The sequence below is a fragment of the Meriones unguiculatus genome, chromosome 16 (genome assembly GCF_030254825.1).
Source record: "Meriones unguiculatus strain TT.TT164.6M chromosome 16, Bangor_MerUng_6.1, whole genome shotgun sequence".
NCBI classification, from domain to species: domain Eukaryota; kingdom Metazoa; phylum Chordata; class Mammalia; order Rodentia; family Muridae; genus Meriones; species Meriones unguiculatus.
The window spans coordinates 58,396,810-58,415,882 of NC_083363.1; the positions used below are offsets into that span (position 1 = coordinate 58,396,810).

Below are 19,073 nucleotides of genomic sequence, written 5' to 3' on the forward strand. Positions count from 1 at the left end.
TATGATATTACACAGAGAGAGCGACAGGAGTGGAGGGTGCCAACTGGAGGTTTTGTTTTGTTTGTTTTCAAAGCAAGGCCAGCTTGGTTGGCCTGAAGCTCACTGTAGCCCAGGCTAGCTTTAAGCTGTGGCAGTCCTTCAGCCCCCACCTTCCAAGTGCTGGACTTTGTCTCTGAACCCTTCCGTTGGTTTGCCCAGTAGAGCACTGCTGTAGTCGCTGTAGTCTTTTTACCGGGCGTGGTGCCACGTGCCTGTGAGAGAGACCAGGTAGGAGGATTCCTTATGCCAGGACCCAAGAGTTTGAGAGAAGCCTGGGCACCGTAATGAGACTCTCATATTGAAAGTAAATAGAATTTGGGCATGTGAGATGCTGGGAGGGTAAAGGCTCTTGTTTCACAAGCCTGGCCTACCTGAGGTAGAACCCTAGAACCTGCCTAGATATGGAAAGAGAACCAACCAGCTCCACAGTTAAACTCCGGCCTCCATCTCCTCCCCACCCCCAAATGCACACAGAACAATAATAAGTGAGATTACATACTTAAAGTATATAAGTAAAATTAGCTTGAGTTAAGGGCTTCTGTGGTACTCCTTTCTGCTGTGACTGGCTGGCTGTTGCCTTGGCGTGGGTGTCCCAGCCCCAGGCTGTGGATAAAGTCGTCTCTAATGTCTGAATGGCCAAGGTGAGAGGCTTGTGAACTGAAGACTATGTGAAACACAGCCAGCTTCTGAGCCCCGCAGCCTGTGGCACCACCTGGCTGTGACTCTGCTGGTCATTTGGGCACGTCGGTTCTCTTGCCTGTTCTCTGGGGAACGGGGGTCAGTAGTACTGGCCTTCCTGTCGGTACTCAGGCAACCCCACTTTCTTCTTTCGTTTTTCTTAGAATTAATCATAATTACTTTATGTAGGCTCGAACTTGCATTTGCAAGGCAAGTACTTTACCGACTGTGCCATCTCTGCAGCCTCCCACTGCCTTCATGCAGCTTTGGAAAGCCAGCATGTCTAAGCACAATGGGTGTGTGGGCACAGTCTCCTGAGCAGCCTCTTGGTCTCCAGCATCTGCCAGGTCCTTTGCCCAGCCTGGGAGAATGTAGATGAGCCTAAGGTAACGGGTGAATCTCCCAGTCTTCCCAGGCTGGAAGGCAAGGTGCCTGTCCCTCTCTGGCTGACCCTTCTCCCACCCCTTAGTGCTGGGAAGGGCCACTGCTCCTCCAGCTGGCTGAGGTCAGCACTATTAATAGCCAGCTTAATCCTGCTCAAGCCTGGGCAAAGGGAGGAAAAAGGAGCTGCTTGCCAGGAAGTCAGTGTCTAGCCATCTGTAGGTGCAGACCAGTGGCCCAAGGCATGGTGTCCTGTCACCAAGTCAGCACGCACGACCAGTTGTGGGAACTTGGGATTCTGACTTATTGAGTGACCCAGGGAGGAGGCCACTAAGGACACCACCTCTGATCATAAGGTCCTTTGTATGATCTGGGTCCTTGTTTCTGCCCCAGAAAAGTAGCTGGAGCTGATGGGCCCCTGTGGACTTTGAAACCCAGGACCCAGCAACACATTTCCTTATAGTCTTTGAAGATTGTAATTTTTTTTTTTTTATGGGAGGGAGGATGTGGCAGTTTATTCAAATAAGTGTGCAGGGTGGGGTTCTGGCCTTCTAGAGCCCTAGAGACTTTCTTTTAAAATCTGGGTGAGGGTTTGGAGCACCTGGATACTGTTTAGCTGAAAGCCCAGGTGCTATGTGAGGGAGATAACAAAACCGTCACGGTTCCCACGAAGATGTGTGCAGAGAGAACAGATGTGCCACAAGCCGGGGGCATGGCTGTATACTCACGGAAGCCCAGTATTTGGGAAATGAGGCAGGACAAGGTTGTCTTATGCTACATAGTGAATTCAAGGTTAGCCTGGTCTACAGGAGACCCTGTCTCGAAAACCAAACTAAACAAACCAGACATGACACGGGAAAGCTGAAGCAAAGGGACTCGGCTTGTAGGTTCTTTCTCCCTTTACCCCTAGTTTTCAACCTGTCCCACGTGAACCAGGGGTTGGTGGAGGCTCACCTGTGGCTGTCTGGGGAGGGCGAGGTTCCTCCTGGCTAGTTCTGGACAAAGGTCAGTAAAGGGTAGATCAGGCAAGCTTGCCGCAAGCTAGGACCTGTGACACGGAGGAGTCCAGGATGCCTCACTTCTGTGGGCCCGCCCATGCAGTTGCCCCTCTCAAACAGTGCTTGCATTTAGGCGGTCCCAGAGAAGCAGTATTAGGTGTTCTTACAATGTTTCTTTGCATTTTGTGTTATTTGTGTGGGGGCATGTGCATGCTATGACGCACACGCAGATGTCAGGGGACACCTTTGTGCTGTCTGTCCCTCCTTCTACCACGTGGCTTCTCAATATTGAATTCAAGCCCTGGCCATACCTTTACCCAGCAAGCCATCTTGCAGGCCTTAGAATGTTGAGGTGTTTTTGTTTTTGTTTTTGTTTTTTTTTTGTGTGTGTGCGTCAGCGTGTGAGCACATGCATGTGTGTGCAGGTACTTGTGGAGGCCAGAAGAGGACAGTCCTGTGAGCTGTGAGCCACCCAGCATGGCTGCTGGGAACCAGCCACCAGACAGTCCACAGAGAGAGCAGCAGATGCACTTGGCCCTGGGCCATCTCTCTAGCTCTCCACACTGCCTTTTTTTTTTTTTAAGTTGCTTTGTGTGTTCCTTCTGATTACAGAATTAATGTGATTAATTGTGGAGATACAGGCTCTCTGTATAGGAAACGATAATAAGGAAAAGGCCATCCTCAGGTGTCACCAGTTGGAGTTGTGGCTTGGGTCAGAAGTAGGCAAGTGCCAGCAATTATCTATGGCTCAGCCAAATGTTAACATTTCATTACGTTTCCTCAGTTGTTCTTTAATGCATACTACTTTAAAAAGTGTGGCACTTCAGCTCTAGGTATCTTAAATAACATACCTATTTATTTAAATAAATAAATAAATAAATTTATTTAAATAAATACTCTTCATTTCTTATTTCAGCCGCAGCCCAAGTCCAGTTATCATCAGCAACAAAGTAAGATAGCTCATTAAAATACATTTTTATATTAGAGTTGCAATCCATATAATGAAAGCGATAAATTCCAGTCCTGAGTTGATATGCCTAGTTTTGTTTCATGGTGCTAGGGTGGTAACCCCTAGCCTACTAGGTCAGCTCTTTAGTGCTGAGCTGTATCTCTGGCTCCTGATCTGTTAGCTTTATTATTTTTACAAAAATTTTTGTTTGTTCTTTGAGAATGTCATACATAGATATAATGTAGTTTGGTCATCTTCACTTCCCATCCCTCTGAAAGTATCCCTCCCAGCTTCACAGCTTCTCTCTTATTTTTTCTTTTTGGTTTTTTATTTTGTTGTTTGTTTGTTTATTGATTGGCATTTTGAGACAGGGTTTCTCTTTGTAGTCTTGGCTGTCTGGGACTGACTTTGTAGATCAGGCTGGCCTTGAACTCTCAGAGATCCACCTTCCTCTGCCTCCCTGTCTAGGGGCTAGAGAGTCAGTTCAGTAGTTAAGAGTAAAGAGGTTGCAGAGGTCCTGGCTGGTTTCCCAGCACCTACACGGAGGCTCGCAACCATCTGTAACTCCAATTCTGCCCTCCGAGGTCACCAGGCACTCCCATGGCACATGCACGTGTGCAGGCAAAACACGTATACACATAAAATAAAAATAAATAAGAAATGCACTAAGTCCAGTCGGTGGCGCCCGTATGCACATAGGCGTGGGGCCGTCTGTTAGAGTGTTAGCAACTCGCCAGCCTGGCCTGCCTCATCTAGACCGCACTGCACAGCTCCCCTCTCACCTTTCGTGAGGTTCTCCGAGCCCTGGTTGTTGATGGCTGTGGGGCCGTAGGGCCATGGTGGCCGTGCTGCGGCCGAGCTCTCCAGTCGCTCTCAGCACTTGACCGTCATTAACTGCTGCCTGCTGTAAGAAGTTTCTCCGATGAGGGCTGAGAGCAGGACAGACCTGTGGGCATAAATAAGCATATTTAAAAAGCAGTTTGACAGCATGACCATTCAGCCAAACAACTCTACTAAGCTTCACGGGGAGACCTATGGCCTCCCCCGCTGTGGGATTTTGATCAGGTTTACTGTACGAGACATGAATTCTCCTTTGGAGCACGCTTCAAATCCAATCAGAAAATGGTTGGTTGCCCTATAACAGTCATGCCACTGTCACAGCAGTGGGCACGTCTTGGCTCTCAGGTTGCCATTTCAACATGCAGTGGCCAGTGATGATTAAACCCATTGACCATCTTACTCTAAATGGTAAACCAGCAGTACAGAAGTTCCAAATTACTAAAACCTAAAACGTTTCCTTCTCACCTCTGCATCCCTTTTTCCTTCCCCTCACTCACTACCCTTCTTCCCCCGCTAAGATGAGGAGGAATAGGGAAAGAGAGGAGGCAAGGCTCACTGCTGCTCCTGTCCTTAACTCACAAAAGACAAAATGGCTGAGAAAGACTGAGGCACATGAGCTAGCTCTTAGCCCCGTTAGGTTCACGGCATTGAGTCTTTTGGCTTGTAGTTGGATAGGAGATTTGGGGCACAGGAGAAGGCTACAAAATCTTAGAGTCTGGGGAGTGAGTATAGCACAGTTGGTAGGCCTGCCTCACCTGCACAAAGCCTCGTGTTGGAACACCATATAAACCATACCATATAAACCATACCATATAAACCATACCATATAACCACACCAGCACCATATAAACTGGGCAGGATGGTGCAGGCCTATAACCCCGGCACTTGGGAGGTAGTAGCAGGAGGATCAGGGTCTAGGTGACTCTTAGCTACATAGGGAGTTTCAGCTACATAAGATCCTGCCTCAAACAAACAAACAAACAAAAACCCAGGATGTTTTTGTTTTATTTTATTTTTGTTTTTGAGCTATTTTGACACATGACTATTTGACTCACTAGGCAAGGTACCGGCTGTGAGGACTCAGCCCTCCAGCATTAAGAGGTCAGAGAAGAGCCAGGCATAGTGGTACGCCTCCACACACATTTGTAATTCAAGCACTTAAAAACTGAGTCAGGAGGATCATGAGTTCAAGGTTAGCCTGAGTTACATGGTGTACCCTTTTTCAAAAACAGAACACAAAAACCTGGCTACTCACAAATGCTGTAACTCCAGTTCAGCTTTGGGGTTGTGATGCCCTCTGCTGGCCTCCAGTGGCAACAGGTGTGCATGCGGGACACATACGTCCAAGTAAACACACACACAAATTCTTTTTTATTAAAAAACAAACTAGAGGTGAGAGAAAGAGAAGAAGCCCTGGGGCTAGGAACACAGCGGGGCAGCAAGAAAGGGGTTTCCAGGAGAGAGGAGAAAGAACTCCTGGCCAGCAGGTCCTCTAAGAATGAAAGCTCACCACTGAAGGTCACTGGTGGAGAACAGAGTTCTGCCAGGACAAACAGGTGACCCCTTTGGCAAAGCAGAGTAGAAGAAGGCACAAAGCTGGAGTAGGGTGCTGAGCTGGCCCAGTGGAGGGTACTGAATGGCTTCTTAGCTAGGAACATCTTGTAGAGCCCAGTGGATAAGCCATCTTTAGGGCCAGCGTCTAGAGTTTTTGGCACTGAGCAGGGCTGAGTGTGGTCCCCTAGTTCTACATACTTACAAGGAGGTTGTCATGTGGGTAGCCATCACCAGAAGGTGCCCAAGTATGTAGCAAAGGATTCCCAAAGAAGCATCAGAGTGGAGGTAGGGTCAAAACAGCGCGGGTGCCTCTTTAGGGATCAGCTAGTTCTGTCTGCTACAGTAGGCATTTCTACCATTAGGGAAACCACCAGCCTTTCCCATAGACCAGCACGACCATGGCTGTGTTACGATTGCTCTTCCCAGGAACTCACAGAGGGGTGGGTGGTATTTGAATTCCAGTCCTACCAACATGTTGCTCCCCAAAACCTTGTCACAAGACACAGGCTGGAGGGATGGCTCTGTGGTTAAGAGCACTTTCTCTTGTTCCTGCAGAGGTCCTAAGTTCAGTTCCCAACAGCACAGCTTGTAACCACCTGTAAGTCCAGCTTCAGGGAACCTGCTGTCTTCTCCTCACCTCTGTGGGCAGCTGCACTCACACACACCTCTCCTCCCCACATATGCACATAGAGAAAACCCAGAACCAAGGAGGTGATGCTGATGACGATGACGATGACCCGTGAGACACAGGGATCTTTGCCCACTAAAGACTCCCATCAGTTTCTCTTTGTCCTTGTCCTTTTTCTTTCAGATTTAATTTGCAGTGCTAAGGACTGCAGCCCAGGGCTGGAGCACACTGACACACATTCCACCCATGAGCTACTGCTCAAACTTCAGGACCCTCAAACGCTGTACATTGTCAAAATTGCGTCCTATCAACACTTCTGGCTATTTCTGGGCCAGTTCAAGCTCTTACGGCTCCTTCATGCCTGTGCAGCTGATGACCTGGTTCTGCTGCTTAACAGTGCATGTGGGGCTCTGTTCCACGTTTGTCTGCCCAGCTCTCTGACATTCTAAGAGCAGCTGGGAGCTCCTGTCTAGTGTTGCTGTGTCTGCTGATTTAGGAGGGTTTGTTTGGGGCCTGTCGACAGGGTTGAGATGGGCACCCTCTCTTTTGTGTGTTTGTGCTTTTGTGACAACTATGTCTCTGTAGGATACATTCTTAGGAGTGGAATGTCTAGGTCCAAGGTTACAGAGCCTTCATTTTGAGACAACTTGCCTTGCCTTCATCTGCTTACCTGTTGCGTCCTGTTGCCTGTCCACTAGCCCAGTGAAGTGGGGGCCACTTTTACCCACACTGGCCATCATCAACAGGGTTTTAAGTGGAACCAGTCTGGGAGAGACTAAAAGTTGCTCTCCCTTCCTAGCCCTGCTGAGTTGAGTAGCTCAAACCTTTGTACACACTGCCCGCTAGAGACGCGCACTCCTCAGTGAGAAGAGGCCCTGGGGCCGGATACCAAGGTCTTAGCTGTGGCAGACATACTGCCTTTGATGGCTCCTCTCTAGAGGAGTTGGTGCAGTTATGGTTCTGCCTACAACCTGGGTGTGGCATAGTAACTGGCACATAGGTGAAGCACTCAGATGCAGCACTCCCTTCAGCATGTGGGTAGAGCTGCGCCGGTTCACTCTCTTCTGAGACCTCAGTTCTCCTCCTTCTCCCCAGGGCGCCCTTAGGGGTTCTGAAGATTCTCTCTTGGGACCGAGGCATTGTCTGTGGCCTGAGAACCCTGGCAGGTGCCCCCTCTCAAGGGTGTTTCAAAGGACTTCTGGCCTCAACATTAGTTTGGGAGATGGGGCATGCCACGCTTAGCCTGCAGAGGTCTCCAGGGCTCTAGGTCTCCGTGTGTGTGTGTTATGTCATGGGTGGGTGTGTATGTGCCCTAATGAGCACACCTTTCCATGTTTAGGGTGACCAAACCCTTGTAGACTATTTCTGTTTTTGTTTCCTGGAGTATGAGAGCCGGGTGAGCACCTCATAGGGAGCCCAGGAGCCTTCCCGCCCGCCTGGCCTGATACAGTGAGCTCATTTGCTAGCTCGTGACACTGAGACCCAGAGCCTTGGCTTTGCACAGTAGGCCATCCCTGGATCTCTGCAGGGGAATTTTCCAGGCAGAGCTGTGTGACTGAACTCCCCATGGTGGCCCATGAGGCCCTGGGCAGTGCTAGACACTCTGTCTAGCTGTCGTATGCATGCCCTTGATCAAGGGCTTCCTACTGTAGCCTCCCTTCCCAGAGGCCTCAGAACCCCTGGCAGGCAGCACCAGGCAGACAGAGCCTGTCATTTTATCCCTCCTTAGGTCTCCTCCTCCTCCTCTTTTTTTTTTTTTTTTTTTTTAGATAGGGTTTCTCTGTGTAGCTTTGGCTGTCCTGGACTCATTTAGTAGACCAAGCTGGCCTCAAACTCACAGAGATCTGCCTGCCTCTGCCTCCCTCAGTGCTGGGATCACAGGCATGCGCCACCACCCCTGGCTTCTTCCTTTTCTTTTTCATCTTCTTCTCTTCTTCTTGTGACAGGGGGTTGTTTATAATCTAGGCTGGCCAGGGTTGACTGTGTAACCCAGCATAGCCTCAGACCTCCAGCAATCCTCCTGCCTCTGCATCCTGGGTATTGGGATGGCAGATGTGAGTCACCACATACGGTTTCCATCCTCTTTAGACAAAGGTCCTTAGTGTAATGCCTTTAAGGGGACTGCGGTCTTCCTGCTCATGAGAGCGTATCTGCTTGTGGAAGAAGCATCAGAAACCCAGAAAGGAAAAAAAGCCCCGGTGACTCAGCCCTCAATGTGTTGGCATTGTTTCATGCCTGACCTAGTGTGCTGTTCTCACAGGGAAGTCCCACCTGGCCATTGTGCAGAAGGTGAACAATGAGGGTGAGGGTGACCCCTTCTACGAGGTACTGGGCCTGGTCACCCTGGAGGACGTCATCGAGGAGATCATCAAGTCTGAGATCTTGGACGAGTCGGACATGTACAGTGAGTTTAGCCCTCTCCACAGGCCCACAGTCCCACTGTCTCCCAAGTTTGGTAGCCCAGGTAGAAAGGCTTCCAGGCAGGTTGTGAAGGCCCTGGGCCCCCGAGCCAGGCCAAGTAGCCAGCCAGGCACCCTATACTGGCCGAAGTGAGACGGGAATACAGCGCGGAGCACAGTGACAGGAGACCTCCTCTGCCCTCCCTGCCTGGGGCCTCGGAACTAGGGGGTCTGGTTCCAGTCCTGGGGTCGGTGATTTCAGTTCCAGACATTTCCTCTTGCAGCTGACAATCGAACCCGGAAACGGGTATCTATGAAGAACAAGCGTGACTTCTCTGCCTTCAAGGACACTGACAATGAACTCAAAGTGAAGATCTCACCTCAGCTGCTTCTGGCTGCTCATCGCTTCCTGGCCACAGGTAAGAGTGTGGGAAGCGCCTTCCGATATGGGTGGAAATACAGAGGGAGTAACCCTAGGCCTCTGGCCATTCCTCCCACAGAAACAGCGAGTTCTGGGACACATTCACCTTGGAGGGGTCCTACCATCCCCCCCTCCCTTCTTTGGCTTGTTCACCATTCGTGGCTGCCACAGACTTCCAGGAACAATCTAGTTAGTTTACAGAGCAAGCATGGAGCCGCCAAGGGATAGCTGGGAGCCCCGGCCCGCCCCCGCCGTCAGGCTGTCGACTCCTGCAGTGCTCACCCGCCCTGAAGAGCCTGTTACAGTGGAGCCGCCCAACTTCCCTGTGGATACTCTGCAGGGCTGCAGGGCTGCAGTTCTCTCTTGCCACCTCTAATTCAAAGCACCTTCAGGACCCAGGCCCTGCCCCATGGATGTGCTCACCCCTGCTGCAGCTCCCTTTCTGGATCACTTGAGGGCGCACGGATTCCTTTCTCCTTGTGTCTTGCTGGTTGTTGACGCAGAGACTAGTGATCGTAGGAACATTTTCAAATAATTTATTTATTTTTTACTGTATGCGTATTGGTGTGAGGGTGTCAGATCCCTGGAACTAGAGTTACAGACAATTGGTGAGCTGCTGTGCGGGTCCTTTGGAAGAGCAGACAGTGCCATCACTGAGCCATCATCCAGCCCCCTTGCAGGAGCGCTTACTTAACAGGCACAAGCCGAGAATGTCTCTAAACGCCCTACCGTGTTACTCACTTAAGCTTGAGGCCCCCCAGGGAAGTTGTGTCCCCATCTTACTGACGAGAAAACTGAGGCATATAAGTTCAGTAATCCACCAGAGGTCATGACTGTTAGTACTGGGGCCGTGTAGGCTGACAGATACCATCTAAGCAGCAGAAGCCAAGTGTGGTCCTTCCCAGGGAGCTGCAGACTGAGGATATGGCCCAAGCAGGGAGGAAGCTGTCTTAGTACAGAGGGTGCTGGCGCAGCAGTGACCCAGATCCAGGCCTGCCTAGTTCCGGCCCCATGTGAAGTCCCTCTCTCTCCTGCAGAGGTGTCCCAGTTTAGCCCCCCTCTGATATCAGAGAAGATCCTGCTTCGGCTGCTCAAATACCCAGATGTCATCCAGGAGCTCAAGTTTGATGAGCACAACAAGTACCATGTCCACCATTACCTGTACAACCGGAACAAGCCGGCAGACTACTTCGTCCTCATCCTGCAGGTGAGCCTCTGACGCTGGGCCTAGGTGCACAGGCCACTGGCCCCTCCCTCCACCTGCGCCACCTTTGGATGAGCCGCTCAGAGTGTGCAAACTACTCTTGAGCCTGGCCTGGCTTGCTCTGGGTTGCCCACAGTCTCCCCGGAGGCCACTCTTGTGCCCACACGGTCAAGGCTTTGAATGCTGCAGGGCTCTGGGGCCGGCATTCACACCTCTCTGTTCTGTGGAGGTGCCCCAGTGTGACCCCTCTCCTGTTGGCACACAGGCCTCAGACCTCTCTTCAAGCCACGTGGTACCCCTAACCTGTGCTCTTTCAGGGGAAGGTGGAAGTCGAAGCAGGAAAGGAGAACATGAAATTTGAGACGGGTGCCTTCTCGTACTATGGGACCATGGCTCTGACCTCGGTATCCTCCGGTGAGTTGTGGCCAGTTCCCTCTGGCACTTGTAAATTAAGGGCAGCCTGGAAGGCTCATGTCAGAAGGAGGCAGGTAGAGGCTGGAGCTGTCAGGCCTATGGGTATGGAACAGCCTTCCTCGTTGAAGGCCAGGGCAAGAGAGGAACCGAGGGTGGCTTGAGGTAGTGTGGGAAAGACTAGGCAGACAGAGATGGTCAGAGGACCAGGCAGTTCATGGGCTTTGGAAACCAAGATAATCAAATGCCTTTCACAGCATGATGAGATCAGAATAGACAGGTAGGGGACCACAGGATGGACAATCACAGACTAAGACGTCAGGACAGGACAGGGGCACGTGGAGGATCGGCACCTGGGGAATCAGGGAGTGCTAAGTGCTGGTGTTGGGTAGTAGCGCAGCCTGGGAAGGCTGGAGATGGCGTCGGCTTCTCCAGGCCTCAGCTACTGCATTTCAGTCAGGCTTGGTTCTGAGAACAGAGGCAGGCATTGGGAGCTGGGCCCTCCCAAAGATCACCTCTGGGCTTGGGTGGCTCAGCTGTCCCCTGTTTGGGAGGTCATTTTGGGAAAGGGTGGAACCTCAACACCCTAGAAAGTCTCACCCTCCTGGGCTTTGCCTTGTGTGACCACTCTGACGTTGGCAGATTACTGCAGGGGAAAAAACAAGAGCCATCTTTAGTGCCTGGAACAGGCTATGCCAATAGGGTTTTGGCTGTAACTCTTGGGGAATCCCTGTGCCACACTTGTCACTGCCCTTGACAAGAAGCTCACACCGGGCCAGGGCACCCATGAATATCGACACAGCCTTCTCTGTCTATGTGCTAGGATGAGTCAGGTATTATAGGCTCCCGGGGTCAAGATTGAAGGCAAACAAGCCGGGATCCAGAGAAGGTGCACCTCGCCTGAACCTGTCAGCTGCTGAGAGCATCCTTGTGCTTTGGTTTTTGAAATGGCCTTCCTTTGTAACTGGCCTCGGACTCTTCCCCCTCCTGCCCTAGTCTCCTGAGGCTGAGACTGTAGGGGTGCACCAGCTAGTGTTTAGGGAGGCCTTGTTTGGAACTCATTTGGATCTTGTTTGGTATAAAGGACTCCACCCAGTGCTGATGTAGACAGTGGCTGTAAGGTCCAGGGGAGACGGCTCTGAGCACTTTCTCTGCACAGGGCTCCTTGGTCTGTCCTGAGTTCCCTTCCCCGCTAAGCGAGTCCCTTAGATGAGATCGTGTGCCACTCCCACCTTTCCTTGCTTGAGATAGCCTGGCCTATTGAATATGCTTCTCCATCCTGTTCCTGTGGCGTGTGACCCCTCTCAGGTCACTGACTTCTCCTCTGTTGCTCCAGCGCCTCCTGTGCAGGCGGGGTGTTCCCCTGGCAAGCTCAACACCCTGCTCTCCTGGCTTTCAGGTAATGAGGCATGCTGGAGAAGTGCACAGCGCCACCTGTTGCTAGAGCTTTGTACTGCAGCTGCACTAATGGCTCCTCTAGGAACCTGGGGACTTCCTGCTGAGCTCACTTATGGTCCATCCCAACTTGGCGTGGCTTAGGGCTCAGTTTCTGGCCTGGAAGGGCCTTTCCAAAGTTCTCGAGAAAGCATCATCCAGCAGACACAGAGCTGTGTACTCTGCCCAGACGGTGGCCTGTGTGCTGTAGCCTGGAGGAAAACAAGCCCGGCTGGCCAGCATCTTGCTCCAACCTGCTCACACACCTCTGCAGAATGGCATGCCACCCCATCAGCGCTCTCAGGCCTTCTCATCCTTCTTCATAGCCCGGCAGGATGAGACCCGGCCCCAGAGGCAGGCCATCCCTCTGAGTCTGTATCCACTGTTCTGAGCCAAACCCACCCCTTGTTTTTCCCGAATGAAAAACGGGACTAACTCTGTACCCAGCTCATAGAGCTTTGGTGGGCAGTAAGTGAGAGAGCTGATTCAGAATTTCTTAGAGTCCAAGTTTCATTATTTCCATTTTCTCTGTAACAACTAAAATGTGGTATTCCTATTAGCAAGTACTTAGGAAAAAGCCAAATGCCAGGTGCTGTTTCTGGACATGGCCCTTCCTGGGAATCGTGGGAGCAGTTAGAGATATTTAGCTTGAAGGTCTTCACATGTACCACAGCTGCACAGGATTTAGAAGGACCCGGTCACCTCCAGATTCTGACCAGCCAGGCCTGAAAGCCCTAAAACCTGACAGGTCGTTCAGTCAGCTCCCATTTTATACTTGTATCATTAGGTTTTTGTTCTTTAAAAAACAAACAGCAACAAAAAAAAAAAAAAAAAAAAAAAAAAAAAAAACAAGCTCTGTTTGTCTCTGTCTTTCTATCTCTGTGTGTGTATGTGTGTGTGTGTGTTCCCTGTAGGGATGGAACCCAAAGCTTCACACATTCTAGACACATCCTACCACTCAGCTAAATACCTAGACCCTAAGTTTTTACTTTTTATGTTTGAAACTTTCTCTTAGTGTTTCACAGTACACCATGAACTTTCAGAGGTCCTGAGCTCAATTCTCAACAACCACATGGTGGTTCTATTCTGACCCCCTGTCTTACAATAATAAATAAAATGGTGACTTAGTTTTCACTCACTGACCTCAGCCTCCCTCCCTGTCCTTATTCTTGTTTCATGGATGGTCACGCATGCATAGCCTGAATCCTGATGTTTATATCTAAGTTGGACACTCTTCCATAAATCTCCTCCTCAGAGGGCAGGCAGAAGGTCTTCTTCACCCCCACATGCATGTTCATACATGTACATGCATGCACGCAAATTAAAAAAAATAAGAAGAAAGGGCCTGGAGAGACAGCTCAGTGGTTCAGAGCACTGACCCCTCTGCCAGAGGTCCTGAGTTCAGTTCTCCACTACCACAGGGTGTGTCATAGCCAGCTATAATGGGATCTGATGTTCTCTTCTGGCGCGCAGGTGTACCTGCAGACTGAGCACTCACATACGTAGAATATGTAAAAACTTTTAACCTTTAAAAAAAATATGGGCTGGAAAGATGGCTCAGTAGTTAAGAGTGTTATCACTGCTTTTGTAGACTACCCAGGCCCAGTTCCCAGTGGCCACATGACACCCTACAATGCCCATGGTTTGTTGTTGTTGTTGTTGATTTTTGATTTTGTTTGTTTGTTTGTTTAGACTAGGTCTTATTCTGTGGCCTAGAATGGCTTGAAACTCACTGTGTAGCCCAGGCTGGTTATGCATGCATGTAGTACTGGGAACTTTGGGTTCAGTTCCCGGGACAACTCAATGATAGAACTTTTGGCTAGTATGTTCCAGGCCCTGGGTCTGATCCTCAGCTCTGTAGTAAACAACAAATTCAGCTCTGTTGTGTTAGTGAGTATTGACTGAAGAGCATCTTGCCATTCCAATAGTTAATAGGAACTATTTGTTAGTTTATCACAATTTTGTATGTGTATATGTGCACATGGGAGGTCAGAGGACAACTTGTGGGAGTCAGTTCTCCTCTCCACTGTGTTGTCCTGAGGATTGAACTAGTGGCGTTAGGCTTGGTGGCAAGTCTACCTGCTGCGCCATTTGGCTAGCACTTAGTGCGACAGTATCAAGTAATAATGCCAGCATTCCTTTTTTTCCCCAGAACTTAAGCAGAGTTTCTATTTTCATTAGCTCCTTGCACATGGCCCTCCTCTGTTCTTCGGTCTTAGTAGTGGAGCTGTTACCCGTATGTTCCTAGTTTTTTTCTGAGTGGCAGTCACAGCTGTGTGCAGGCACCTGCATTATCTTACTTGGTTAAAGGCTGCATTGGCCCGCTGAGCCGCTGGCTGCCCTGTTCTTTCCGTCTCTGCTGTGTTGTAGCTAACTCAGGGGCCAGTAACTTCATAGGTACTCAGAGCAGAGCAGCTCAGCCTCTCACTCCTCAGTTAGCACCTCTGCACACTTCACTGTGCTCAGAACTGAGAGCCCAAGATGGGGACACCTTGGGGCCTTGGTTTCTTCATGTTTCCTCTAGATTCCAGTCACTGCCCTCACTTGGGTAGGGCCTGTTCCCGTATTCCTCTGCCAGGGTTGATGTTACACCTGGACCACACCTTTGACCCTCTTAAGAGCACTGTAGGGGTGACAGGCGTCATGTTGCCAGGATCAGGTTAGTAGTGAGAATGAAAACTATGTCTTTCCTTTTTCTTTTTCTTTTTGTTTTTTTTCAGAGACAGGGTTTCTTGTGTAGCCCTGGCCGTCCTGGACCAATTTTGTAGACTAGGCTGACCTTGAACTCAGAGAGATCTGCCGGCCTCTGCCTCCCTTAGTTCTCAGGGGTTACAGGCATGCACCACCATGCCCGGCATCATCTTCTTCATTGTCTTCTTTTTTTTTTTTTTTCTGAGACAAGGTTTCACTGTAGCTGAGGCTAGCCTAAAATTCATGATCTTTCACCTCAGCTTCCTGAGTTCTGGGACCAGAGGCATGTGCCACTGGGCTGAGCTCGTGAGTTCTTCCTTCTTAACACATATGTTTTGTTTTAAAGTATACAGTTTCAGGCGGTTATGATACTGTGCCTCTATAATCCCAACACGTGGGAGGTAGCTGTAGAATTGCGAGTCGGAGGGCAGCTTGTGCTGTGTGAGGAGACCCTGCTTCCGAAAGTGTGAAAAATGACTTTACTTAGCCAGTCAGTGGTGACACACACCTTTAGTCCCAGCGCTCTGGGAGGCAGACGCAGGCCAGTCTCTGTGAGTTTGAGGCCAGCCTGGTCTACAGAGAGAGTTCCAGGACAGCCAAGGCTACACAGAGAAACCATTTTTTTATTTATTTTATTTTATTTTATTTTTTTTTACTTTTTAATCTATGTGTGTCCGCATGAGTAGATATGCAGGTGTGAGTGTGTGCATTTCTATGTGGAAGCCAGAGTGCCTTGACAACAGTTACAGGTGTTGGTAGGATACCAGGCTTGATGTATGGCTCCTGGGATCCAAACACCAGTCCTCATGATCACGAATCAAGCTTAACTAAGCTGCGTCTCCAGCCCTTCTCCCAAATTTTTTTATTTTTAAGTGTGGGTCACATGGCAAAAGTTAGACAGGATGGTGGTTTGTCTGTCATGTGGGAAATCATTGTGTTATACTTGACTAATGAGGTGTTTTCTGGCCACGAATGTCTTGGTTTTCACTTTTTGGTCAGTTTGCTTGGTTGGCATTTTTACTACTTACCATGTGACACTTTGAAGCAGACTAACTCACTGGCTCTGTGCAGTTAGAGCTTCTGTGTGTGTGCACTCCCGTTTGCCCCTGAGAACTGTGGCCTGCTCCGGGGGCGGACATGGCTGGTGTCCCTAACATCCGAGGTTGGGGTCAGGTCAGGCGCTGGACAAGCATGAGGGCAGGCCCCGTGCTGATTGTGTGCTGTCCCCACAGAGCGGTCCCCAGCCCACCCGACGCCGCTCAGCCGGTCGGCCTCCCTCAGTTACCCAGACCGCAACACAGAAACGGTACCCTCCTCATCCCTGGGAGGCAGCAGCCAGTTTGGCAGCTGCATCATGGGCCAGTATGTCTGTGACTTCAGCGTCCGGGCACTCACAGACCTGCAGTACATTAAGGTAAGTGCCTCTCAGGTTCCTGCTTCTGCTCTCCTGCCTTATGCATTTAGATGGCTCTGTCTTGGCGCCAGTGTGGGCTGTTGAGACCTGAAGCCCCTCCCCCCACCTTTTTTTTTTTGTCCTTAAGAAAAATTTAGATGATGTCAGCTGTTGTATTTCTCTTAGGCCCTTGTACATGCCAGGGAAGCCCTGTACTGTGGAACTACATTCCTAGTTCCTCTTGTTTTATATTTTTGTTTTCTTGAGACAGTCTGACTGTGTAGTCCTGGCGTCAAGCTCTGAAAACCTCCTGCTATAGTCTCCTGAGTGCTGGAACTAAGATATGTACTATCACACTTAGCCAATGACAGTGATGATGATGATGGTGTTGTCTGTCTGTCTGTCTCTCTGTGTGTGTGTATGTGTGTGTGTGTGTGTGTGTGTTACCAACTAAGCCCTCTTGCTGGCCCTAGAACACTTTTTCTCCCAGCTCTTTCGGAAGGCCCTGCCTCATCACATCTCTCCTGGCCCAGTCTAGCTGGGTCCACACCTCATCTTCTGCCCTGCTCGCTCACCCCATCCCCACCTGTCTCTCTCCTCCCCTCTACAGATCACAAGACAGCAGTACCAGAATGGGCTGCTGGCCTCCCGCATGGACAACAGCCCTCAGCTCACCTTGGACGGCTGTGCCACTTGCTCAGAGAACTTTACGGAGAAGTCTGAGCTGCCTGTGGTGGACGAGACCACGACTCTCCTCAATGAACGCAACTCCTTGCTGCACAGAGCCTCGCAGGAGGGTGCCATCTGACAGGAGGGCCCGGGGACTCCCGCCCACCCTGCGGGGGTCTCCCCAGTGGGCCCACATGAAGTCAGGGAGCCTGATAGGCTAGAAGGGGTGCAGGTAGATGTCCTGCATGACTGAGCGACCAGACACCCCTGCTGAGGGGACCTGGCTGCAGATGGGGACCTCGCTCTGACATGATGCCTGCCCAGCCCAGCTAGTAAGCAAAGGCTGGGCTTTTTTTTTTTTTTTTTTTTTTTTTTAACACTGAGAGAATTTTTAAGCTAGGCTCATTGCTCCTCTTTTTAAATATCATTTGGGAAGGGAAGACAGGGTTAAGGAACTTTACGTAAAAAAAAAAAAAAAAAAAAAAAATTCTTTTAAAGAAACTCCACAAACTTTAAAAGAGGAGGAGGGGCCCTCCCCCCAGGAAGCAATAGCCATAACGAAGACCTTGCAGCCTGTGTCTGTCACTCTCGGAGCCATTCCTGTGCAGCAGTGGAGGCCTGAAGCCCACAGGAGGGGACTCCTGGGAGGAAGAGGTTCTACCTGGGATGCAGTGATCCAGATGATAATGACATCAACTGCTTGGACACACGCACTGAGGTGCCAAGTAACTGATCAGGGACACAGTGGCCCTGCTGACATCACAGAGGAACACATCTGCTCTTGTCAACTACCGGATCCGGTGATCTTCTCCGACTCTGCCCACAGGCTCTCCTGGTGAGTCAGGACTCTGATGAGGCCCATGCCCTGCCTCCCATCAACCCCTCTGGACAATTTTCTCCTGTAAGGGTCTGGCTCTAAGAGTTAGGCATGGTCTTTGGGTCTACATTGGCTTATCTGCTTCCTAGCCATGCCCTCAGTTTTACCAAAGGCTTCCTCAAAGGGGAGGGCACCTCCTTTGGAGGTGACTTGTTGGGCACTCCTTTTGTTTCCAAGCTAAATCTGGCCACGGATCTGTGTGTAGTTCTACTGCCCACCCATACCTGCAAGAAGAGGCAGGCGCAGCTCAGGAAGACTCTTCCCTGGCTCCCATTCTTATCTCTGTACCCGTCACTCTTGGGACTAGGCACAGGACTTGTTGGGAGCCACCCAGGCTGGTTCTTTATGCCCTTGCCTGTGTAGCTGGCCGAGGCTTGCCTGACCTTATTTCACACTTAAGAGGGCCCAGGAAAGTGGGATTCCACCTGTTGGCATGCAGTGGATAGCCCTGTTCCCTCCACTGGAGGCTTACGCTAGTGAAAGGGCAATGATGAGCTTGGGCTGAACTGTTGGTGCTGCTGAGTGACACACACCCTGTGAAGCCCTACCCCAGCACCACTCTGGGAGACCCGAGTGGAGTCAGGCCGTGGGACAGAGCGGGGCAGACTGTAGGACCAAGGGTCACATCTGCTCTTTTGTTGGAAAGAGTAGGAGCTGGGGTAGAAGATCCAGGCAAGCGCGGCCACAGGCCTTGTATGTAATGTTTATTCACTCCTTTCCTCAGCTCGTGGAGGCCTGTCACTCTAGGTACTCTGTCTCTACGTACCCAGAGATCCCTAACTCCTAGGACCAGGGTGTCCTATACCCCAGCTAGTCTGAGGTCTCTTCCGCTCGCAGAAGGTAGTTTCAGCTATAAGGGAAAAAGACACCATACCTCTAGTCCTTAAAAACCCTTAGTCTTGTGTAGGTACAGCGTGCTCCTGAGTCCCTAGGAGGTACGCAGCTGTGTTCCTGAGAGACCAGATGCCGGGCACGCAACACCACGTGGTGGGTGTGAGGCAGAAGTAGCAGGTGTACACGCCTCCTCAGCTACCTCTCTGCATGCAGTCACCACCACCGACAGGCAGTCCACCCTTCCCCGCAACTCCCCTCCTCATTTAGAATCACTCCTTACAGAGGGTCATAATTATCTTCAAACATTACTGGTCTGATGACTTTCTCCTCCCAGTGCAATGTTTCACTTCCTCTTCCAACCTCTGGTTCCTGGGCTGAGCCTGACCCTGGAACTGGCCCAGTCTGCGTGTCTTCCCGGGAAGGGAGACTTCGCAGACGGCATCCAAGTGGGTAGGCAAGTCACAGCCACCGTAGCAAGTGACTCCTATTTATTTTGCATTAAGATTTTAATTTGTATATTTTTGTGATTTATTTTGGCATTGTTATGAGTTTGACTCTCGGGGAGTTTTGTTGTTATGACTCTTGTGTCTTTTGTCACAAAACAATGATAATATTTGCTAAACAATATATGGAATTTATTTTTGATTGGTAATAAAAAATGAAATGCATATAA

General features: G+C 50.3%; 1 protein-coding gene across 1 annotated transcript in view; it reads left to right on the forward strand.

The window, feature by feature from the left end:
* Cnnm4 (cyclin and CBS domain divalent metal cation transport mediator 4) overlaps nucleotides 1–19,073 on the forward strand; it is a 39,977-nt gene extending 20,904 nt beyond the window's left edge. Inside the window, exons 2-7 of the mRNA XM_021631589.2 lie at nucleotides 8,328–8,471; nucleotides 8,751–8,885; nucleotides 9,925–10,094; nucleotides 10,409–10,505; nucleotides 15,860–16,041; nucleotides 16,631–19,073. Coding sequence (XP_021487264.1) covers nucleotides 8,328–8,471; nucleotides 8,751–8,885; nucleotides 9,925–10,094; nucleotides 10,409–10,505; nucleotides 15,860–16,041; nucleotides 16,631–16,828 — 926 coding nt within the window. The 3' untranslated portion in view covers nucleotides 16,829–19,073. The remainder of the gene's footprint in view (nucleotides 1–8,327; nucleotides 8,472–8,750; nucleotides 8,886–9,924; nucleotides 10,095–10,408; nucleotides 10,506–15,859; nucleotides 16,042–16,630) is intronic.